General features: G+C 43.3%; 1 protein-coding gene across 1 annotated transcript in view; it reads left to right on the top strand.

Moving 5' to 3' along the window:
- The window catches only part of mdn1 (midasin AAA ATPase 1), an 89,258-nt gene extending 67,665 nt beyond the window's left edge, over positions 1 to 21,593 (top strand). The window contains exons 85-104 of the mRNA XM_083790687.1: positions 612 to 773; positions 1,061 to 1,198; positions 1,633 to 1,768; positions 3,015 to 3,193; positions 3,776 to 3,907; positions 4,215 to 4,362; positions 5,072 to 5,370; positions 5,841 to 6,005; positions 7,058 to 7,159; positions 7,875 to 8,073; positions 8,949 to 9,116; positions 9,502 to 9,659; positions 10,027 to 10,116; positions 10,768 to 10,883; positions 11,584 to 11,758; positions 16,113 to 16,186; positions 16,704 to 16,818; positions 18,413 to 18,479; positions 19,529 to 19,671; positions 20,096 to 21,593. Of these exons, the coding sequence (XP_083646813.1) occupies positions 612 to 773; positions 1,061 to 1,198; positions 1,633 to 1,768; positions 3,015 to 3,193; positions 3,776 to 3,907; positions 4,215 to 4,362; positions 5,072 to 5,370; positions 5,841 to 6,005; positions 7,058 to 7,159; positions 7,875 to 8,073; positions 8,949 to 9,116; positions 9,502 to 9,659; positions 10,027 to 10,116; positions 10,768 to 10,883; positions 11,584 to 11,758; positions 16,113 to 16,186; positions 16,704 to 16,818; positions 18,413 to 18,479; positions 19,529 to 19,671; positions 20,096 to 20,281 (2,952 nt within the window). The 3' untranslated portion in view covers positions 20,282 to 21,593. The remainder of the gene's footprint in view (positions 1 to 611; positions 774 to 1,060; positions 1,199 to 1,632; positions 1,769 to 3,014; positions 3,194 to 3,775; positions 3,908 to 4,214; positions 4,363 to 5,071; positions 5,371 to 5,840; positions 6,006 to 7,057; positions 7,160 to 7,874; positions 8,074 to 8,948; positions 9,117 to 9,501; positions 9,660 to 10,026; positions 10,117 to 10,767; positions 10,884 to 11,583; positions 11,759 to 16,112; positions 16,187 to 16,703; positions 16,819 to 18,412; positions 18,480 to 19,528; positions 19,672 to 20,095) is intronic.
- Positions 21,594 to 25,719: the final 4,126 nt, after the last annotated feature.

Raw genomic sequence — 25,719 nt, 5'->3', positions numbered from 1 at the left:
GTGTACAGTAGCTCAACAAAAGCGAATTAATTATTAATCGTAGTGTATGATGGAAGACAATTTCACAATAAATAAGAATCTCTGCGATACGATTATTGTGAGCATTTCTATATCACTGATAATAGCGATTATCAGTCACACACACCAGTGGTTCTCTAATTTCTTCATGTCAAGGACTACCAAATTAATTATTTTGCCCATAGACCCCATCTGAAAATGTTTTTAAGACTTTTTGGAAAATAATAGATGTACAAGCTCACAACGTGTTGCTTGTGTACCGAGTGTGATGTTTGGATAAAATCTGTAAGAGTATTTTAAAAAAATCCGTTTCCTGTGGGGGGGGTGTCATAACAGTCACATTTTGGGGTAGATTTTCTGCTCTGGCATGATTTATGTGTGCACAGTCGATCGGGCCAACGGTGCCCGAGATTAGCTGTTCACGGATGGAAGGACGGACACACGGACAGACAGACAGGGGCCAAAACATAGTCTCGGCCACGCCTGGAGGAGAGAAGAAAGTGTATCTAATGGCATTCCCAAAATATGGAGGCCAGATTGAAAGTGGTTAAGCGGCCCTGTGGTTAAGTCTGTGTGTCCATGGTGGCGTTCAGGAGGTGGACGAGGCCTGCAGGATGCTGCTGCGTGTGGAGCCCATGCTGGGGGTGTACTCTGACCTGGTCCGCTACTACATGGCCATCTCGCTGGGAGCCCACAGGAGCACTGGGAAACTACTGTCTGTGCTGGCCAGCATCTTCACCCAGCTCGCCCAGAAGGTACAGTACGCAGATGGCGATGAGCGAGTCATGTCAGGACTTCGGTAGTATATGTCCCAAACTGTTACTCTTCAGGAATAGAAATGGGGGGAAAACATATCCTGTGTTCCAAAGCATCCAATGCAGTTATTATTTTACTCACAGGCTCGTGTTAGTACTTTTAATTTAAAATATAAATAGAAGCAAAGTGAGCTTGTATTGTACCGTATATCGGCTATTTTTTGCCTCTTTGTCTGACACTGTTGTATGACGAATTAGCTAATGGGAGGTGTTATGTTTGTTCTCAGGGTTTCTGCCTGCCGGAGGAGCTAATGGGAGGTGGGGACGCTGAAGGGGCTACGGAGTTCCACGACTACGAGGGCGGCGGCATAGGAGAAGGAGAGGGACAAAAAGATGTCAGCGACAAGATTGAGAATGAAGACCAGGTGATTTACTATTTTTTATTACGCTGTAGTAATTGTAACTTTGATTTCTGGACATCCAGTTTGGTTGTGGTCTGAATCAGTCATCAGTGCAAGGCTCGTGTCTTGAACAATTGTTGTTTCTTACTAGACTGGTTATCAGCCTGATACGCTGCGTTCCGTGATTTGTTTGTCACTTCGCAACTCAGTCTGGCCAGCCTCCTGTTTGACTCATATTTCATAACGTCACCTGTTACGTAGTTACAGTTACTATTAGTAACTAGGACTGATACCTAGTCTGTGCTCCATCGTATGCCTATGTCACAGACCAGAAAACCATAGGCCTCCATCCACTAGGGTTTGTCTATGATTGGCACATCATACGAGTCTGGTCTGGAGCAGCATCTCTTTATTATGAAAAGACAAGACTGTAGCGCGTCATGTCCGTGTCTCGGTAGGTGGAGGACACCTTCCAGGAGGGCCAGGAGAAGGAAGAACAGCAGGACAAGAAGAACATCAAGGAAGAAGACAACGCCATCGAGATGTCGGAGGACTTTGATGGCCAGATGCACGACGGTGATGAGAGAGAGCCAGGTGGGTTATCAACTCTAAATACTACCATGTTACTACGATACTTATTTTTTTACTTGTGTAACAAGTGTATTGTACCGGTGTGTTCAGAGCCAGTTTCTACAACCCATAGACTCTGGTTTAAACCACACCACAGAGCAGCAGGACGGTGCAACACACCAGACCACAGTGTCTCCACAGTGGCTGGACCTGCACTGCCATACAATAAAAACCTTTTTAAGTCTCTCTGGATATTTGCTAAATGCTTAATTGTAGTGACTTTACACGGTCATTGTAAAGTCACTTTGTTTAACCACATGAACTCTAGCGTCCCTATTCTGTGCATGTCATAATAGGTGAACATTCAGCGAAAACAGACATTGTGAGCTTGTATATCAGTTATTTTCAGAAGGGAAAATTGAGTCAAAGAGTCAAAGAAGTATAGAGGGTTGAAGAGGTTAAGAGTAATCTCAGTCTTTCTTCGTCAATAATATATCTAAATAATTTATAATTATATGAAAGTAATCCAACTATAAATCTCTTGGGTGCCAATCACACAAGACACTGATGGACAGCAGGCTTGAGCGAGATTGGGTTCTCAAACATTTTCATATCAAGGATCCCCAAATGAATATGTATCTGGCCGACCCCCATCTGAAATATCTTTAGCCAGGGACCCCTGTACAATATTTCTGTTGAAATGTTTCAAAAATATTCTTTTTGTCAAAGTGTTTTTGAAAATAGCAGCTCTAGAAGCTCATGGTGCATCACATTGTATGTTGGCTATTTTCAAATAGCCAATGCATGAATGCATATAGGCTTAGCAGATTTTGATGCTATATAATAACTAATAATAACTAAGTTTGTTGGGGACCCCCTGGAACCCTCTCAAGGAGGCCCCTTTTCCACTGGGGTTGAACCGTTTCAGTTTTTCTTCCCGCCTAATATTGAATCAGCTCAGTGTTTCCACTGAAAATGAACTGGTTCAGAACCCTGAAAGTTGGTTCAGAACTGGAACAAAAAAATGACCAACAGTTCCATTAAAAGGCACCAAAGTTCCAAGAATCTAGATCGGAACCAGTTCTAGAACAAAAGTTATTTTGGTGGAAAAGGGGCCTTTGAGAACCACTGAATTAGGTAATCGCATTCGGGAAATGAGAATATTCTCCAATCCTTCACCAGCATTTTGTAAAGCGGTAGGGTTCTGTGAATGTAATGTACTAAATGTAACCACACATCTCCCGGCTCGCGTCTCTTTGACCGCTTGCAGGTGAAGATGAAGAGGAGGAGTCGGACAAGGAGGATGACGAGGAGCTGGACAAGAAGATGGGCGACCTGGGCGACGGCCAGACGGACACTCTGGACGAGAGGATGTGGGGCGACGATGAGGACGATGAAGAGCAAGATGGCAGCGACAAGGAGGAGGAGTCTGGCAACGGCATGGACCAGGTACGTGCAAGTGGTTGCGATTGTCACGGTCAGATGTTGTTTCTTTTTTTCTTCTTTTCTTTTTTATATATATATAGGGTTTAAAGTGGTTTACGGTGGGGCACCCGCTAGCCTAGCGGTACAGGCACATACCACATAGGCACATAGCATGCCTGACAGCGTGTCATGGGTTCGAGTCTCGATTCATTCCCTTTATCTCTCTCTGTTTCCTGTCTATCTCCACTATGTCCTATCGATAAAGGCAGAAAAGACCAAAAATATCTTTAACACTATATATGCCCAAGACGTCCACAGACGTCCTATAGGAACTACCGTATGTAGTGCCCAGGACGTCTGTGGATGTCTTGTTTTTTTTTTTTTTTTAACTCAAAATGTGGGTCAAAATGTTGGCACCCCACGTTGCTATTTTGAAAGAATGAAAGGGCACATAATGTGCTAAATAAAGTGGTTTACAGTGTGCACTGAGAACTATTTGACCATACTACCCACAAGGTGAACATGTTGCTCTTACGTCACAAAGTGTCGATTTGTTGTGACTTATTTATGTCAACCAGTCCATCCAAACCTCGTTTGTCTCCTCAGGGGGAGTCAGAATTAGTCGCCAAAGATGACAACCTGGACGCCGCAGACCCCAATAAAGACCAGAAGAAGAACCAGGACAAGGAGGATGAGATGGACGAGGACAAAGAGAAGATCCATGAACAAGGAGACGAGGTAGTGTTTTGGACGATTCCAGACGTTTACATCTGTAAATTAGGCATAACTCTTAGTTAGTGCCGGTCTCTAACCGTTTTACTCAACTAGAGATTGGAGAGAATGACACAGCCTTCGTTTCTGTGGGTGAAACACATTCAGAGATCATTTTCTTTTGTGCTTTAAGATTTTAAGATAGAATCAGTAAGCTTAATTTTGTCAGGGAGGTTTTCTCCTCTGTTTCAGCAACTACGTTTAGTTTAGACGTCGCCGTGTGTATCGACGCGTCAACGAGGCTAAACTCTCCCCTAAACGTCTCTTTTTGCAGAGGGAGTTCGATGAGAACGAGGTGGACCCCTACTACGGCAAGCAGGAGAAGAAGGCGGACCCCGAGGCCATAGACCTCCCTGAGGAGCTCAACCTGGACCAGGAGGACGAGCAGGGGGACCAGGACGAAGGGGACGGAGAGGGGGACGGTGAGATGGTCAACCGCTCACACTAGTATGGAGGCACCACAACTTAGAGTTCCAACATTCTAATAGACTTCCGTTGTCAATACACTGGCATGAGTGCCTCTCCTAGTGTAGTAACCTGTGAGGCTGTGTAAATGTACTGTATTTGTATTACATTTTTTCTTATATGTGATGTATTGTCTTACCTTGTGGGCCACGAGCCTGTAATAAAGCTTATGTAATGGAGAATATTCACATGATATTCAGTAACATATCGCCAGAACCAACCTACCAGTTTGGAATTTGTTTAGGTGTGCTCTGAGAGAACAACCAGAATAACAAGGATGCAGCACTCGCCATGCTACTACCTATTGTTCACACATACCCATTAAGAGAGTTCCAGCGTGGAACTCTCTTAATGGGTGTTTATGAAGCACAATCGATACATGAACGACATGATCGCATCTCGGTGAGATCAAAGGGTGTCATAACTTTCTTTCAACGGGTCTGGAAGGCACTATTTTGGGACTGGAGCTGCATAATCTTTTTATTTTTGGGAGGGGCTTAGAGGAATTAATTGCTGTGTTCATTTGACAACATATTTTAACTGTAGAGAACTTGACGCAGAAGTCACTATGAACTTGTGAGGCTATTTTTACTAGTGTGTGACCGAATTATAAAATGTGTCTGAAGTATTAAATAAAAGTTTTGCTATTTTCTTCTTCCCTGCCAGAGGAGAACCCCTTTGACATTGAGGAGAAGGCCCCGAACCTGGATGAGAAGGAGGGTGGAGAGAAAGAGGGAGAGGAGGAGGAAGGAGCCGAGGGGATGGAGGAGGACCAGCCTGGCCAACCGGGCGAGGAGGAGAAGGACCAGGAGGCCCAGCCTGAGGAGAAAGAGGAGGGAGAAGGAGAGCGTGCAGAGGAGGACAAGGATTCTGCTGAGAAAGAGGAGGAGGAGAAGGATGAAGGACAAGAGGCAGGGAAACAAGAAGATCTGGCCGTTCCAAAGGACAAGGGACAGAATCCTAAAGTATGTTTTGTGAGCTTATAGATAAGCTCCTTTGTTTGACAAAGTATAGAGGGCCTGAGTGATTGTTTTAATAAATGTTTGTCAATTTACCACAAATTGATGTCTATCATGATTCATGTTACATTTTAATATTTGGCATTAATTATAACTGTTAAAAAGCTTGCACAGTATAACTATAAGATAACACTTATTAAAGCATGCAACGCTTGGGTCACCATGACATTCTTCAAGCATGTTGGTAAAGGAGCGACTTGGACACTCATGCATGAAGGAAGCACGAGTTCAAGTCCGTTGCTCTCCCCAGGTTGGCGGAGGGTGTGTAGTACCCAGGATCACATTAGATAATTGAAAAGTTATACAAAAATTAAAAGCATGTTGGTATTACACAAAATGAATGATAGTCATTAGTGGAAGTGGAACATTTGCAATCCTTGCCGCCAGCTGTTCATGACTGTTCTGTCTACTTCCAGGAGGAGGAGGATGAAGAGGAGGGCCCCGGTGAGGACGAGGAGCAGCCGGAGTCTGCAGACAGGAAGGAGCACAACACGGACGGACAGACTGGAGAGGAGAACGTCCAGAGTGACACGGCTGTGGAGCTGGCAGGAGAGGCCTCAGAGAGAGACCAGGCTAAGGAGGTACAGTATGTCTGTACTGTATGTCTGTGGAGCTGGCAGGAGAGGCCTCGGAGAGAGACCAGGCTAAGGAGGTACAGTATGTCTGTACTGTATGTCTGTGGAGCTGGCAGGAGAGGCCTCGGAGAGAGACCAGGCTAAGGAGGTACAGTATGTCTGTATGTCTGTGGAGCTGGCAGGAGAGGCCTCAGAGAGAGACCAGGCTAAGGAGGTACAGTATGTCTGTCACCATGTGGTCATTTCACTCAAGAGAGAATACACATTTACATTTGTTCTCCCTCAGTTACTGCAACATACTAGCGTCATGTCCAGGGGGTGTACAAGCTGCCTCACGCTACAGAAACAGGAGATAGGCTCCTGCCATATGGGCCTCATGGCTCGGCAAGGCTACTTACTACTTAGTTACTGTGAGCACAAAAAGCGATCATTATGTTGTTGTTTTAAAATATATATTTTTTAATATTTCCATAAAATGTATCGATGTATCTATCTACAAAATACAATGAAGGTATACAAAAGCAGCTTAGAGGAGTAGTTCATGGAGATTATTTTGTCAAATTCCTTTAGCAGATAATTGAATCGGATTAATCTCCGCCGGTCATAAAGTTATTGGTTTAGACATGTGACAAAAACATCTCCATGCTTTCTAGGCTGCATGGGGTGTGTAATTGATAGAAAATAATTATTTGGGGGATCTACTCCTAGCTCTATTTCCCAGGTGCCCATGGTTGTCAGAAGAGAAATTCTTATGGAGGATGTAATCAAAAAGTACAGTAGTCTACCTGATGAGTTTGTAAGCGGGTCACTGGGTCAAGACCTGTTCTTTGTGTAACAAGTGTATTGTACCGGTGTGTTCAGAGCCAGTTTCTACAACCATAGACTCTGGTTTAAACCACACCACAGAGCAGCAGGACGGTGCAACACACCAGACCACAGTGTCTCCACAGTGGCTGGACCTGCACTGCCATACAATAAAACCTTTTTAAGTCGCTCTGGATATTTGCTAAATGCTTAATTGTAGATGTTGAAATAGTCCATTGCTTTTTGTTTGTCAGGAGCACGGCAGCGGGTCGGCCGATGCCAGCCAGTCAGAGGGCCACCAGTCCAAGCTCATGGCCAGAATGGCTTCTCAGAGACACACTCAGAGCAAGACACAGGTACGTACAGTACAGCCTCCTGGAGGAGGCAGGTCATCCCTGTTTCCTTTTCATCGTTAGATTGATGATAGATAGTGATGCATTTATCACATAAGCATGTTATACGTTGTTGTACAACAACTACTGTATGCTACAGCTTGAGAGCTTGTACAACAACTACTGTATGCTTGTAGATCGGCTATTTTAGGCAGTCTTTCCAAAAATGGGTGAAAATGATCTATCCATCAACAATATATAAATATAAATATTTAGGACGACCGTTGAGCCGATTCTACTCTATGGCTCCGAGACATGGACACTTTCAAAGAAACAAGAGAATCGGTTGGATGGCACTTACACCCGCCTTCTAATGAGAGCGCAAAATCTGTCTTGGAAGAGCAACCCATCGACTAATCTAATATACGGCAACCTTCCCCGTGTTTCTTCACTGGTCTAATCCAGAAGAGCACAGTTTGCCGGCCACTGCTACAGAGCTGACAATGAGGTTCTATCTTCCCTTCTTCTCTGGAGTCCTGCCTCAGGGCAGACCAGAGGTAGAAATCTGTCGTTCCCTGATATCATCACTAGGGACACATGCTTCAGTAGGCAGGAACTGGGGTGGGCAATGAAGGACCGGGAAGTCTGGTGTAGCAAAATGATGATGATGATGTCTTTAATGTCAAACCCCCGTTCCGCTCACCGTTTGTCCCGTTTCTCCGTCGCCTGCTTACTCCAGAGCTTCAAGAGGAAACCCGGCCAGGCGGACAACGAGCGCTCCACGGGGGACTACAACGAGCGCATCAACAAGCGCCTGCGCACCGTGGAGAGCTGCAAGGACCGGACGGAGGACACGCGGCAGGGCACGGCGCAGCAGGAGTCAGACCTGTACGAGCACATCAAACAGGGCGAGACGGCCTACGACACTCAGACATATGGTCAGTGGTTTGTTTTATCATGGTGCTTTATGTGCTTCTGTGCCGTGCCGGTAGAAACGTTCTTAAACCATTGAACCCATTCTGACCTGAGATCAGATTCATACGAGGTTTTCGCTGGACGCACACTGGTCTGATTAACCCATTCTGACCTGAGATCAGATTCTAAAAATGTCAGTCGTTCTTCGATTTTTCAAAAATAGCAGACCTACAAGCTCGTAAAGTGGCGCGCTATGAGCTTGTAGATCTGCTATTTTTCAATAGGTAAAGCACGACATGATGCTAACACCAAAACGGGTTCCCGTTCAGAATGGGTTAAGATCTGAGGTCGATTCCACAAAATGCCTTCTAAATCAGTAATTAGCTGATTGTACCAGACGCGATGTGAGCTCGTATATCTGCTATGTTATTTTAAAATCCTTTCCTGGTTTTAGTGGGTTAAAGAGAATGAAGTTAAATCAACAAGTAGAGAGGGAGACCTGATAGATCAATGCTCTAGTATGTTAAGTTTGTAGCCAGAGGGTCAGTAGTTCAAGGCCCACCCATGTCATTTTGTGTGTATATCATTGTGTAACACATACTGTACTGGTGTGTTCAGAGCCAGTTTCTCGAAGCCATAGACTCTGGTTTTAACACACCACACAGCAGCAGGACGGTGCGAAATACAAATAACAATACGAATAATTCCAGACCACAATCTGCACAGTGGCTGGACCAACACCTTCCCTACATTTTGACCTTGTACTTTGTATGTTGCTCCGGAGCCTTGGGAACTAATGCTTCCCGAGCTATGTGGCCCATCGGTCAGGAACAACAACAGGGTATCTGAGTCTGAGGTGGCTCAACTGGTGTGTAAAAGTGTGTGTTTTCGTGTGTAGATGTCGCCAGCACAGACCAGCAGAAACCAGCTGGGCCTCAACAAGACCAGGACAAAGATGACGACGACATTGCCATGGATACCGGGGAGCAGGAGGAGGACTTGCAGGCGGTCGACGCCCCAGAGCTGAAGCCAGAACAGCTGGACTCCACCAAGACCTCCCAGAAAGGTTTATCATTTACTCTACAATTATTTGTTTGAACACGTGTTTGTGTCGGGCATTGTTGTGTGCATACCGGTTCACTTTGACCCCACATTTGTCATACAGACACAGTACCTACTGTATGTACAAGACAATATGTCCACAATAAAACTGCATTTGTGCTTTATTGACCACTTTAAACCTAGCATCCCTATTCAGGGCATGTTCTTACATATATGTACAAGTTATGTAGAAATCATTTTGAAAATGGATCTACAAGCTTACAACATGTCGTGTCACGAGTCACCACACATTGTGAGGTGGTCAATCGTCTAGTTTCGCTCGCAATTATATGACGGAGTATACAGGTCTTAAGTGGTTAAAAGTCACATCTAATTGTTTGTAATTGCAGCAAGTGTGGACGGTGGAGAGATGGAGACCCAGACGCACAGAGAGGAGGAGGAGGAGAGACGGAGAGACAGAGAACAGGGCGAGGATGAAGAGCATCCAGAGAGATGCACAGAGTCCACCATCCACACCGTCCCAGAGCTGCTCATGGACCTGGACCAGGTACTGAATGATGATGGGTGGATGTGGAACAGATATAAACCTTAGATGGATATCGTCTCGAACAGAATGATGGATGTCAACACACTGAAGTGTGTGTGTGTGTGTGTGTGTGTGTGTGTGTGTGTGTGTGTGTGTGTGTGTGTGTGTGTGTGTGTGTGTGTGTGTGTGTGTGTGTGTGTGTGTGTGTGTGTGTGTGTGTGTGTGTGTGTGTGTGTGTGTGTGTGTGTGTGTGTGTGTGTGTGTGTGTGTGTGTGTGTGTGTGTGTCTGTGTGTGTGTGTGTGTGTGTGTGTGTCTGTGTCTGTGTCTGTGTCTGTGTCTGTGTCTGTGTCTGTGTCTGTGTCTGTGTCTGTGTCTGTGTCTGTCCAGAGAGTGGAGGTGGACCCAGAGGAGATCAGAAGAGAGATGGAGCTTCAGTTGGAAGCCTGGCAGAAACAAGCCCCCGGAGATGCAGAGGAGGTGACGTCACCCGTTTATTTTATTAGCACAAGAAAGATCACAAAAAAAGGAAGAATACACAATCGGATACAGTGCAGAAGTTAGAAGCCCATGGTATACAATCTGCAATTCCACCCGAACAACCTGGAAGCTGTCATTTTCATTGTTGGACCCAGAAGGGTATTTGACCGATCACGACAGTGTTCATGAAAATGTATATAATTTTTATTTCACTCTGCTAAGCATCTAGTGAGCTAGGGTAAGGATTAGACTTTTTTTTTTTACATGACTGCACAGTTGAAACAGAAGTTGGGGAGAGTTGTAAGAGGGTCGCCAAGTTCAAGTGTAGTGTGTTCAGAGCCAGTTTCTACAACCTTAGACTCTGGTTTAAACCACACCACAGAGCAGCAGGACGGTGCAACACACCAGACCACAGTGTCTCCACAGTGGCTGGACCTGCACTTCCATACAATAAAACCTTTTGAAGTCACTGTGGATATTTGCTGAATGCATAATTGACTAATTGTAGCTGTTGAGTTTTGTTCCTAAATAAGATATCAAGCCATCAGAAAACTTGACCAAAAGTCAAACTCATTATTAAAACCTGCATCGGCTTTTATTTCATTTTTTTGTTTTGATGACAAACTCTTGTTGTTTCTATTTGTGATGCAGGAGAGTGCAGCGGCGGCCATGTGGCATCAGTACCAGACGCTGACCTCTGCCCTTTCCCAGCAGCTGTGTGAACAGCTCCGCCTCATCCTGGAACCCACTCAGGCCGCTAAGCTCAAGTCAGTACAGTACAGTACAGTACAGTACAGTACCACATACAGTAGCTCACAAGTCTTCATGACTACCACGACTGATTTCAGTCATTTGGATTCCATAGAAGCCTCCATGTCTTCTATGGAAGCATGTCATGCACCGACAATAGCAGTTCGGATGACTTATAAAGAAGCCAACGTTAGCGTAGCTGATTTTGCTTCCAGTTCATTTTGGTGTGAATTTTAGGATCTTCAAAACAAATCATCATGCAAGCCATGGCAGGGAAGGGACTATCACTATACAGACAATTCTGACCGTAAATGAGTTAAATTCACGCCCTACTTGATCATACTACATCGTCACACAAAAGCATCAAAAGTCGCCGATCTGCAAGCCCGCAAAGCCACACATTTTGAGCTTGTGGATCTGCTACTTTTTTTTATTTGAATCCTGAAAAGTAAATTTCTTGGACAGAGACAAAATAACAGTGTTATCAGAATGACCTGCAGGCTTAACAAAGCCTTCGGCATTCATCCTGACAATACAATTAATAGGGATAGGATGTTAGGTTCTTAGCTTGCTTATGATCCTTTCTATGTATTTGATGTATTACCTTGTGTTGTTCTTGCTTACTGTAAATCGCTCCGGATTAAGAGCGTCTGCTAAATGCCTAAATTGTAAATTGGATCCATCACAGCATTGTCTGACAACGCATGCTTTGCACAGGGGAGACTACCGCACAGGGAAGCGGCTCAACATGAGGAAGGTGATCCCCTACATCGCCAGCCAGTTCCGCAAAGACAAGATCTGGCTGAGGAGAACCAAACCCAGCAAGAGAGAGTACCAGATCTGTGTGGCCATCGACGACTCCTCCAGTATGGTGGACAACCACTCCAAACAGGTCAGCACACATCCACCACATACTGAGTTAAAACAAACAGGTCAGCACACATCCACCACATACTGAGTTAAAACAAACAGGTCAGCACACATCCACCACATACTGAGTTAAAACAAACAGGTCAGCACACATCTACCACATACTGAGTTAAAACAAACAGGTCAGCACACATCCACCACATACTGAGTTAAAACAAACAGGTCAGCACACATCCACCACATACTGAGTTAAAACAAACAGGTCAGCACACATCCACCACATACTGAGTTAAAACAAACAGGTCAGCACACATCTACCACATACTGAGTTAAAACAAACAGGTCAGCACACATCCACCACATACTGAGTTAAAACAAACAGGTCAGCACACATCCACCACATACTGAGTTAAAACAAACAGGTCAGCACACATCCACCACATACTGAGTTAAAACAAACAGGTCAGCACACATCTACCACATACTGAGTTAAAACAAACAGGTCAGCACACATCCACCACATACTGAGTTAAAACAAACAGGTCAGCACACATCCACCACATACTGAGTTAAAACAAACAGGTCAGCACACATCCACCACATACTGAGTTAAAACAAACAGGTCAGCACACATCTACCACATACTGAGTTAAAACAAACAGGTCAGCACACATCTACCACATACTGAGTTAAAACAAACAGGTCAGCACACATCCACCACATACTGAGTTAAAACAAACAGGTCAGCACACATCCACCACATACTGAGTTAAAACAAACAGGTCAGCACACATCCACCACATACTGAGTTAAAACAAACAGGTCAGCACACATCTACCACATACTGAGTTAAAACAAACAGGTCAGCACACATCTACCACATACTGAGTTAAAACAAACAGGTCAGCACACATCCACCACATACTGAGTTAAAACAAACAGGTCAGCACACATCTACCACATACTGAGTTAAAACAAACAGGTCAGCACACATCTACCACATACTGAGTTAAAACAAACAGGTCAGCACACATCCACCACATACTGAGTTAAAACAAACAGGTCAGCACACATCTACCACATACTGAGTTAAAACAAACAGGTCAGCACACATCTACCACATACTGAGTTAAAACAAACAGGTCAGCACACATCCACCACATACTGAGTTAAAACAAACAGGTCAGCACACATCCACCACATACTGAGTTAAAACAAACAGGTCAGCACACATCCACCACATACTGAGTTAAAACAAACAGGTCAGCACACATCTACCACATACTGAGTTAAAACAAACAGGTCAGCACACATCCACCACATACTGAGTTAAAACAAACAGGTCAGCACACATCTACCACATACTGAGTTAAAACAAACAGGTCAGCACACATCTACCACATACTGAGTTAAAACAAACAGGTCAGCACACATCCACCACATACTGAGTTAAAACAAACAGGTCAGCACACATCCACCACATACTGAGTTAAAACAAACAGGTCAGCACACATCTACCACATACTGAGTTAAAACAAACAGGTCAGCACACATCTACCACATACTGAGTTAAAACAAACAGGTCAGCACACATCCACCACATACTGAGTTAAAACAAACAGGTCAGCACACATCTACCACATACTGAGTTAAAACAAACAGGTCAGCACACATCTACCACATACTGAGTTAAAACAAACAGGTCAGCACACATCCACCACATACTGAGTTAAAACAAACAGGTCAGCACACATCTACCACATACTGAGTTAAAACAAACAGGTCAGCACACATCTACCACATACTGAGTTAAAACAAACAGGTCAGCACACATCCACCACATACTGAGTTAAAACAAACAGGTCAGCACACATCCACCACATACTGAGTTAAAACAAACAGGTCAGCACACATCCACCACATACTGAGTTAAAACAAACAGGTCAGCACACATCTACCACATACTGAGTTAAAACAAACAGGTCAGCACACATCCACCACATACTGAGTTAAAACAAACAGGTCAGCACACATCTACCACATACTGAGTTAAAACAAACAGGTCAGCACACATCTACCACATACTGAGTTAAAACAAACAGGTCAGCACACATCCACCACATACTGAGTTAAAACAAACAGGTCAGCACACATCCACCACATACTGAGTTAAAACAAACAGGTCAGCACACATCTACCACATACTGAGTTAAAACAAACAGGTCAGCACACATCCACCACATACTGAGTTAAAACAAACAGGTCAGCACACATCCACCACATACTGAGTTAAAACAAACAGGTCAGCACACATCTACCACATACTGAGTTAAAACAAACAGGTCAGCACACATCCACCACATACTGAGTTAAAACAAACAGGTCAGCACACATCCACCACATACTGAGTTAAAACAAACAGGTCAGCACACATCTACCACATACTGAGTTAAAACAAACAGGTCAGCACACATCTACCACATACTGAGTTAAAACAAACAGGTCAGCACACATCCACCACATACTGAGTTAAAACAAACAGGTCAGCACACATCCACCACATACTGAGTTAAAACAAACAGGTCAGCACACATCCACCACATACTGAGTTAAAACAAACAGGTCAGCACACATCCACCACATACTGAGTTAAAACAAACAGGTCAGCACACATCTACCACATACTGAGTTAAAACAAACAGGTCAGCACACATCTACCACATACTGAGTTAAAACAAACAGGTCAGCACACATCTACCACATACTGAGTTAAAACAAACAGGTCAGCACAACTCGATTTATCGATTTCATTAACACAAGTCGATTCAGATTAAAAAACAATCCCCATATCATATTTTTTGAATATTCAAACTGTAGCATTGATTATTGTCACGGACAGAAGTAATTATTTCCCTTTGCATATGCACCAGAGCGCACTCGCCTATTAGTTTGCATTGCATTCAGAACGCGCCCTTAATTAAAAACCAAATGCAGCTGTGTATGTGGCTCTCAGCGTGCGGTGTCCCACTAATATTGACTGGCTGAATTTGAAGTTTGAACTGCGCTGTGTCAGAGAAGTAACAGATAGAAGCGCGCAAACGTTATCCCCAAACGATATCCCCCTCACCTCCGTGCTGGAAATAAAACGTCTGTGTTTCCGAGGCTACATCCGTGCTGACGCAATGACTGTCCTGTTTCTGGTTAAGCTTTGCGTGGGGCACATGAACCTCTCCGTCTCTGGTCAGTGCTGGTTGTTGTTTATTTGCATGGCTCAGAAAATAAGTAACAAACTAACATGAGAACGTTATCTAGTTGTTGGAGGAGGAGGAGGAGGAGAAGGAGGTTCACGTGGAAGGTAATGCAGATTGTATTCTGATGTGCCAAACTGCTGCTGGCTGCTGTGATGATAATATATAGACCTACGGTATGTGTTCTATAGGCTATTGTGTTCTGAAGGTCGGGCTGGCTGACTGCCACTAGTGTTAATGTTATATTTCTTATTGTGTTCTCGGGCCGTTGTGCTGCGCTGTGTGCCAAACTGCCAATGCGCCAATGCCACTACTTTACCTGGATAACATCATCTTTTCATTTTGACATGAAATAATAATCCTGTACCGGCACCGAGTAGCGTTTGGTTTCATTAACGCGATCGTGACAAAATAGCCTACAGCTGCTGCTGCCCGCAGAGCATACATGATGAACGGTAAAGATACCAAAGATTGGACAGTGCTACGCAACATGGAAGTAACACTGACTCGAAGCCGTTTATAAATCAGTCAGTGAACGGACGAGTCAACTTTTCACCGCCGTTTGGTCCCCGTCCGTCGTCCCCGTCGTCCCCCCCCCCACCCCGTCTCCCCCCCACCCACAATCACAATCAGAAGCGTTTTCAAAGAGACGAGTAGGATATAAAGGCAGCCTGAAAGGCAAGCATTTGCATTCCAATGGGTGATTGAGCGTCGCGCTCTACGAGCAACGGCCATCAGGTCTGGTGTTTGTCCTCTTTTCTCAGTGTTTTCAAATGTTTGAGTCCTACAAAACGACTCAACTATGACTTTACTGTCTGACAAGTCGACTTGGAAAAATCTCAAGTCGTTAATGCCCTAGTCAGCACACATCTACCACATACCTAGTTAAAACAAACAGGTCAGCACACATCTACCACATACCGAGATAAAACGGAAGAAGGCTGTATTCAAACGTTGTTGACTATCTACTTAATTGTCTTGGCCAGATTTTTCTTTTCTTTTTTTGTCACTCAAGTCGGGTACGCTGATGTCATGTGCATATAGCTCTATTATATTGTTCTTTCTTACAGCACAGATAGATAAACGGTTAAACTACTGTACAAACTGTTTGTGTCCTTTATGTTCCAGCTGGCTTTTGAATCCCTGTCGGTGATCGCCAATGCACTCACTCTGTTGGAGGTGGGCCAGGTCTCTGTATGCAGGTAAGAACAATGTCCTCACTCTGTTGGAGGTGGGCCAGGTCTCTGTATGCAGGTAAGAACAATGTCCTCACTCTGTTGGAGGTGGGCCAGGTCTCTGTATGCAGGTAAGAACTCACTGCATCAGGCTTATTGGGTTAATTTGCTCACGGGTGATGAAACCAAAAAGCATTATCCTAGGAGCCCACTTAACCTCGAAAGATAGAAAAGTGTCACAGAACATTGATTGATGTCTGGTACAGTAAGTGACTCCTAGAGACGTTGTGGACCATGGGTCTTCAAAATTGTATTTTTCAAAATTTGAAGGAGGAAAAAAAGAACGAATAGAAAATAGATGAGCTAAGCTTGTATATTCTTTATTTTCTCCACTTTTGTGTGAGTGACACGGCTGTACGACAATAAAATAGGGGTTAAGTTGTTAAGCCTGTCTGAGTACAGTTACAGTATGTGTGCTGTTATCCCCTGTCTCCCTAACATGTCTTTGACAAAGAGCTACAGTAACATGTATTTGTATTCGCAGTTTCGGGGAGACCGTGCAGCTCCTCCACCCTTTCCAGCAGCAGTTCAACGACGAATCAGGAGCCAGGATACTGAGACTGTGTCAGTTCCAGCAGAAGAAGACCAGGATAGCACAGGTACTGTCGGAGTCACACGTTCACAAAACTACAAGCTACAACAAACTGCTTCCAAACATGGACTCCCCACCCCATAGCCTTCCTTCTACAACAGGGGTGCATGTGTTTGGTTGGACACCCTACCCAAAACCCTAACCGCATGCGGACACCACGCATGATTTTTTTTAACCCACCACAGGTTAGTTTTAACCCGTCACGCATGTCGGGAGCCACGGGTGACTGTTAACTCGCAGCACGGGTGATTTTTAACCCGCAGCAAGGGTGTTGTCGGACTAATGACTATAGGACTTGGTATGTCTAACCAACGTATGCACCCCCTACAACAGTGTTTCTCAAAACGTCTTCATTTCAAGGACCCCCTATAACTCAGAGAGTACAAATGGAACTTACAGACATGTACAGTAAGTGTTCATTTGGTTGCATTCGTACCATAGACTGTAAAAAATATGGACAAAGCGTTCCCCGGGTCTAACATGGACGTAAAATGAAGCCTGTAATTCTATGGTAATTCCTGATGTAAATCGCCATATTTCTAGATCCGTTTTGGCCCAGCTGGCCATTGGCTGGCTCCGTTTTGGCCCAGCTGGCCATTGGCTGGCCCAGACAACGAGGCGGGACTTCCCCCCTTCTTCTCCGTTGGTTTTTATTTTGACTCGAGTGGGAGGGGAATCCCGATCATAGACTGTAACGGAAGCCACGGCCCTCAGAACATACGCGACTTTATGGTCATTTTTTTAATTAATGGGACCATAATTTTCCAAAAACAATATTATGACATTAGAAATGAGACTTTAAACTAGTGACTGGAAGCAGAAAGTATTCATGACCATGTTTATTAAGGTAGTACAGTCTAGGTGAAGTTGGGCCCAAATACATGGACTTCTATGGGGATATGGGTTTTTCTGGGTCCAATGACAGCGCCACAACAGGCCATTATATGAATCGCGATTTCCTTACAGGCTTCACAAAATATCTGTCTGACTGCCCCCCTGATTCGTACACTCTCAGTGTTACAGATCTGTAAGGGTTCATTTGGTTCCTTATTATCAATAATGTTGGGAGGGTCCATTTGGAACCTCCTCAAGGAACCGTGGTGCACCCCTGACCCCACTTTGAGAACCACTGTTCTACAATCATTCTACATAGCAATACACACAGGTTATTTTACAAACTACTTGTGATTTTTTTTCGTAAATAAATGCCCTGCTTGATCATGCTACAGTGTCACACAAAAGTATCAAAGCAGATCTGTAAGCTTGTGGTGAGAATTAAGTGATGCGTTTTGAGCTCGAAGATCTGCTACTTTTGCTATTTTTTGCACGTTTAACAAAACGATACATACTGAAATATTATGGCCACAGTTTAAAATAAATCTGCTCGGAAGGCAATAATTGCAACAATTTCACGTTCATTCATAGCATCATATTATGCTAGCTATGGTTTTCTCATGTAGTTTTCATAGCAAATTGTCGGATAAAGTAGATACTTGGATTCCTGAAATCAAGGAAATGTTGTTGTTTTTTTACATCAAACATTAATTTACGGTCATACACTGTACTCTAGATCAATGACTGACTGTGTCTGTGCTCTGCAGTTTCTAGAGACGTCCGCTAAAATGTTTGTATCAGCGCGACAGAAGACAGCAGGATCGCCAAACGCAGGTAATGTGTTCTACGTAACGTTTGTGCATGCACTGCAGACAAACGCACAATACAAATATTGAAGAGGTTTGGAGATTGTCTATTAGTCTGTCCTATTAAGTGCGACATGTTTTCAAGCTGGGTGCATGGCCGTTAATACGGTTTTCTGAAATACTTGTATAAAAAGAAGAAAGCACAAACTTGCGTAGTACCTTAGTGCTGACTTGAATGAAGAATGTGTGTACCAGACACCAGGAAATAATCTTTCATACACAATATTTCTTGCCACTTAAACCCTATATACTTCATTGCCCCTCTACACCAAATCTCTGTCACTGAATATGCGATACCAGTGGAGGTTGTAACATCGCTGTGTGACTGGTTTGCCTCGCCGCGTAACCTTTCTGCCCTGACTAACAGACACACTCATGAATGCACCGCTGATTGAATCCACCCCTGCTTAGTAAAATGGGGTCCATGCCCAGATTGTATCTCAGGTCCAACAAACAAGCCTTCAGTGTGTCACCATGAGACCAGGATCAGAGCCAAGTCCTCCAGGTCAAAAGCAGGCCTTTGTTGTGTCCACAAAGGCCCCGGTGGAGCAAATGTTAGCGCTGTATGGAGCTGGGCTACAGGCCATGTCAGAAACCCACTACCCAGTATCATTCTCCCAGTGAAGGTGGCTCAGCGACCTAGATGTCTATCGAAACAAAAAAAAACTAGAAGCCTTTGTAGATGGGCAGTAGAGGCTCACCTGGTAAATGGTGTATTTATATAGCGCTTTTATCCGAAGCGCTTTACATAATTGTACATTATTACATTAAATTCACCCATTCATATACACCGATGACGGAGGAAACCAACCTGCACATCGGTAGCAATTAGGGTTCAGAGTCTTGCTCATCGAACTGGGAACCTCGCGGTTCCCATCCAGCCGCTCTACTGGCCACTCTACCCGTGTGCACGGATAGGGGGAATGTCTGTTTTTGGCCACTGACAGATAAGTTAAAAAAATAAAAATTGATTGTGATGATGCGATTTCGTCCGTTTGTGCCTTTCTCTGTCCACAGAGACAGCCCAGCTGTTGCTGGTGGTGTCGGATGGACGCGGTCTCTTCCTGGAGGGGAAGGACAAGGTGACGGCCGCTGTGCAGGCGGCGCGAAGCGCCAACGTCTTTGTCATCTTTGTGGTGCTGGACAACCCCAACTCAAGGGTAAGGGCAGTCTCAAATTAATACATGTTGATGTTGTTTGTTGCTTTTGTGTAGATCAGTGCCTTTCTGTGCCCCAGGGCACACCAATGGACTTGTCAAAATCTCAAGGCACACTATTCATAGCGGGAATAGTCAATCTACGAGCTCTTATTTTTTGTTCGCCTATTATAAAGCCATTAAAACCGGGAGAGCACTAACGATTTAGAACGCGTTTGTAGATTCGGACAATGGTCTCAATGGGTTGAAAATGAAATTATGTTCTCCAACATAATTTGTAATGCTTTTTAAGCTGATGTCTGTTTTATGGTAAGTGGAGCTTCCCAGCGTAAGATTGTCCCACGTACGTATGTGCCTGAACAGTGCATCTAAGTGACAAATGAACTGAATGGGAATGTCTCTACCCTCTCGTATTGACTCCCTTCAGGACTCCATCCTGGACATCAAGGTTCCCATCTTCAAAGGGCCGGGGGAGCTGCCAGAGATCCGCTCCTACATGGACGAGTTCCCCTTCCCCTTCTACATCATCCTGCGTGACGTCAACGCCTTGCCCGAGACCCTGAGTGACGCGCTGAGGCAGTGGTTCGAACTCGTCACGGCCACCGACCACTAACGCCGCCGAACGAGAAGCCATTGTTATTCTTAATTTTTGTTTTGTTTTTCTTTTTGTTTTCCCCCCAAAAAAACTGAGAGGCTAGGGCGGCAGCCAGCCACCTGCACAAATGCCACACTTCGGGCCGCTACACCTCTCAAAAACCACAGAACTCTGAAAGAAAACACATAAATAAAACGAGGACTCCAAAAAGACGGATTTTCCGCTGTACATGTGCCTTTATTTTCTTATTTTTACTCTGATTTTTAGTAGACTCTGTAGAGTTTGATAGCGAGACCCTTTTGCCGTTTTCTGTCTTTGTCTTCATCAGGGGAATTCTGGAAGTTAACTCTTTTTTGTAATGTAACGAGGATTGCTTTAACTTGCACGTCTCTTAAAAGAAATGATAGAAAATGAAATGTGATTCCCTTGCGTATGAATACACCTCAGTGAAGAGTCCAGTAAAATACCTCTTTCTCCCACCTTGTACTATATACCCCCTCCTTCCCCCTCCTTCATGTCTGTGTGGATGTCTTAGTCAGTGTTGCAATTGCTCATCAGAATCACTCATCTTTCAATGTGCACACATCATAAAGGCCCCTTTTCCACCAATAGAACTTTGATTCTAGAACTGGTTCCGTTCTAGATTCTTGGAACCTTGGTGCTTTATACGGGACTGGCTGCGAACCGGCTTGCGTTTCCTCCAGTTTTTAGCAGTACTACTGTTGTCGGGAGTCCCCAGTTGCCCCAGGTTCGATTCCAGGCCTGGCTAGCAATGTGTCAAATATGACAGTTCGAAGTGTCCATTTCAAGGGGGAAATTCAACTGTCAATAGCAGTTACGGTTTACCTTTCTTTAATGATGATGTTTCGATTGCTTTTGCCATTGTATATCACATCTGTATCTTCCAACCTGTAACATAGTGACACCCCCACTTTGGCTTATTTTATTACTTTTAGGATTCTGTCTTCTGAACCAAATCATTTTCAGTGGAAACACTCTGAACTGGTTCAAAACTAGGCAAGGAAGAAAGAACGGAACAGATTCCAACCTGGTGGAAAAGTGGCCACAGAGTTGTGAACTTTGTATGAAAAAACAACCCCCCTTCATGATGCCATGACTAGGGCTGCAACTATCATTTATTTAGTCAGAGATTAGTTTATTGATAACTTTGTCGGTTAATCGAATAATCGAGAAGCGGGTTATTTTTTAATACAAATCGAAATTTTGGTTTGACTTTTTTTCTTTTTATACACTTTGTTAAGAGTGTAAAATGTTGCACAATGGTGTCACACAAAAATAGCAAAAATAGCCAATACAATATGAGCTTGTAGAGTGGCTATTTCATTTTTTTTTATTGATTATTATGAATCGATTGTTTTTTATTATCAAGAATTATATTGATTAGTTCAATTAACTGTTGCACCCTAGCCCTAGTCATTTACGGACATCACGAGTCACTTAAATTAAGAGCTAATTGTGCCTTGGAGAGGAAATGGTATTGTAACCGTATTGCATCTCACATTTGCACCCAAATCATCTGTTGTTGTAACGGTCGCTTACAGACCCGACCACGACTCTGTGAAGGTCAGTATTTTTAGAAAATACAGTTCTTATGCACTTTGAACTAGCACAGGGACTGCTGCGGACTTATCCAATTTTGATAGAACGCTCCAATAACTCAACTTTTTGTGGTCTAAAGACTCGTATCTGCCACTTTCATTTTATAAAGTGTGTGTGCTTGTGTGCGTGTGTGTGCGTGTGCGTGTGTGCACTGCTGAAGGAGAGTTTAGGAATACATCATGTCCCAGATTAGGAGAAGATTCGACAGTGTTTGGATTGTGCATTGAAATGTTAATCACTGATGTGTTTTTGTTTTTGCATTATGCACACAAATGTAAGCAGGCATCCCTTATATTCAAGAGGTTGTTTCTTCATACTACCCATCCATTAATCCATAACATAACACGTTACAGTATGATTCTGACAATAAAACGTTTCAAATACCACTTTGTGAACTGTGAGTGGACGACACCATAAACATAAAGCATTACACTTGTTTACAATAATAGGGCTCGTGGAGATTTGAAAGTTTGAGAACCACTTAATGTAATGTTCATTCCTCTCCGGCCCGCTAGATGGAGACAGATTCCATGTTACTTTTCTTTTACTGGGGCAGCAAACCCGGCTCCGTCTTTTGAGCTAATTTAGAACTTCCTGTCTGAGAGCTAGCTAATTTAAGACATCCGGTTGCCTTCAGAATAAAATAAGGTTATTTAATTAATAATTATTACATTACATTATTAGTATTATTATTACATTACAGTTATTGTAAAGACACAGATTATGTTTCTGTGTAAAAATAAGTAATTAAATAACATCAAAAAGTTATCTAAATGGATAAATGCTAGGCTATTCACTGGAGTGAATATTCTATTATATTCTAAAAACGACTTATAAATCCTAAAGCCTTGTTTATACTTCACTGTGCAACGGTCCTATGCTGGACAATAGCAGATATGCAAACTCACAGCACATCTCATTCAAGACACTGAACTTGCAGATCTGCCATTTTTGAACACACTATATTACTATAAAGTTAACCATTTATCATGCTGCTCTACGTGGCACTGCATTCTGTGACATTAAACCAAATGGCATTTTCCACTCTATGACACTACCGTTCTACATTTTTGTCTAATAAAATAGGCTATTAATTTAATCAATCAAACTGCATTAACTAACAGAGATACTACTAACCAAGCTATCCATGTCAACATGCTCTATAGGAGTCTCAATAACAGGTATAAGTAACGTTTAATGTTTAGTAATGTTTAATGTAGCAGAAGAGGCCATTCATTGAACAGAGTTTTGCACAATTTTAACATCCCAGATCGATTGAAATATGAATCTACTGTGCTGTGCTACACCATGATATATTAAGAGTAGGCCTACAATAACATTCCATTGTGAATAAAAACCTATTAACCACAGTGTAGGTTTCATCACAGGGCTGTCTGCTTCATGTAATATCATTAAAAGTGTTGTTGGTGAGTGACAGTTATATGAGTTGGAAGCATTAAGACCCATTTTAACCCTCAATGGCTTCCTTTCTGACAAATAACGTTATTGTAAAAAAAAAAAAAAGATTCACGCGTTCATATGTAGCTATTTTGCAGTAGAAGCGGATGGGACCAAGGTACCCGGATGTAACGTAAGAAAACTACAATATGACTACAATAGATTCGCGGTTAAATCTCGCGGGCGTGGCCTCACACCGGAAGGAAGTGCCGCCGCCCTCAAATACGGAAGAGACGCGTGGAGGTAGGTTTGGTCAGTGTTTGTTTGGAACGTGCCACGTCACCATCGCGGGTCCGTCTTCGGAGCAAGTAAGTGATTAAATGTTATTTAATACTTAACGCTGTTGTTGTTTGTGTGTTCAAACGTCTATCACTTGAAGTTACTTGTTATGATGTTTATATATGATGTTTGTACGAAACTGTAAAACAGTGTTTCAGTAGCCGAATGGTTAGTGTCGAAGGTTTATAAACAACTATGCCCGGCCTCAATGTTTACTAACCGTCGACAGTACCCACTCGACTACCGAAACACGGCTTTAAAGAGTAGTATTTACATATCTAAACACAACAAGTAACTTCAAAAGTGATAACATGTTTGAGCCACGGACCACCATTTCACATTAATAGACTCTCACAATGGTGGTCAGTGGCTCAAATGGGTCTGAGAGACTAGATGGCCTCAAATGGTGGTCCGTGGCTCAAACGCTGAATAAATAATCGACTAGAGGTGAAAATAGTATTGTTTGGTAGGTAAAAGGACAAACATTCTGTGAAAATTGGCACGAAGCAACAAACATTCTTTGAAATTGGTGGGAAACGATCCCGGGCACTCATGTTAACAAAGCTCAGTCACTAACCACTATGCTACAATCAGCATTATATAATCAAAGGATCAAAAGTAGCAATCTTCTACATTCTCTAATTGTGTAGTTTTTTTGGAAATTAAGCAGATGCTTAACAACAATTGAACTATTGAGAGTGTAAAGATCTACTATTGGGGTCAATTTGGTTACCTAAATTAAATTGCTCTGTATTGAGACAGTAATCATTGCTATAGTGTGTGTTCAGTAACAGTGTTAAATAGCTCTATAGTGTGACAGTAATCATTGCTATAGTGTGTGTTCAGTAACAGTGTTAAATAGCTCTATATTGTGACAGTAATCATTGCTATAGTGTGTGTGTTCAGTAACAGTGTTAAATAGCTCTATATTGTGACAGTAATCATTGCTATAGTGTGTGTTCAGTAACAGTGTTAAATAGCTCTATAGTGTGACAGTAATCATTGCTATAGTGTGTGTTCAGTAACTTGCAACACAGCAGCCAAGTATATGCAGAACACATATACACGCATTTGACATAACACAAACAACAAGACAATTTACATACATAAAGACATGAAGAAAAGAGCAATATCCACCGCTTAGATTATCCTGTGGCTACTACAACTCCTGATTAAACCCTTTTCTATTTATTAAAGAGCTGGAGAGACAGGAATATTCCTGTTACTGAACACACACTATAGCAATTATTACTGTCACAATAACTTTGTACTTTTGCTACTGATGTTTGTGTGCAACATTTGAGCTGGTGTCAAGTCACCTTAATTCAAGTGATAGATTATATACAGGGGCATGCCATATGGTCTACCTGCACAGCCTTTGTGATTACTGGTAGATCACGATGTACCTTTTGGGCACCCCTGCAATACAGGATTCCTGTCCAGAATTGTTTTTTATTAAATATAGAGGGTTTAAGTGTAGGGTTTGTCATGTTGGTGTTCTCTATAACTTTTCGTCCTGGGCATGACGTTAAACTGTCCAGTGTAACTCCAAGTTACATGGGGTGGGTATGGTTTGAGAGTTTGTGATGCTCAGTTCTTTTTTTGCGTCTCGGTTCCTCAGGTGGAAGCTGCATAGTTGGGTTTTTGATGGGTTGGGTTTCAAGTGGCTGGTCGTTTGTTTAGATATTGAAAAGGAGGGGGGCGAGCGCGCTACCTTGTGGGAGGCCGTTCTTTTCGGCTTTCCATTTACTCCTCTGGTCATTTAACTGAACATAGAAGCGCCTGTTGTTGAGGAGGCTTTTCCTGACCATTGTGCGGTGTTGGACAGTGTCGTAGGCAGCAGAGAGATCTCTGAATGCTGCTCCAGTTATTTGTTTCCCCTCAAACCCATCCTCAATGTGTTTGGTGAGGTTGAGCTCTGTCCAGCACAGGAGCGGCTGGGACGGAAACCAGCTTGGTCTTTAGTCAGCTTGGTATCTATGAGTGGCAACAAGGCGTTGGAGTAGCAGCTTCTCATATAGCCTTGTAGGTGATGCAGAGGGAAATGGGTCGGTAGCTCTTTGTGGATAATGGGTCTATGCCAGGTTTAGGGATTGCAA

The sequence above is a fragment of the Protomyctophum parallelum genome (assembly GCF_964188405.1).
Source record: "Protomyctophum parallelum genome assembly, chromosome: 19".
Classification (NCBI taxonomy): domain Eukaryota; kingdom Metazoa; phylum Chordata; class Actinopteri; order Myctophiformes; family Myctophidae; genus Protomyctophum; species Protomyctophum parallelum.
Note: the sequence above shows the minus strand (reverse complement) of the source record. Positions and strands in the feature narration are given on the sequence as shown.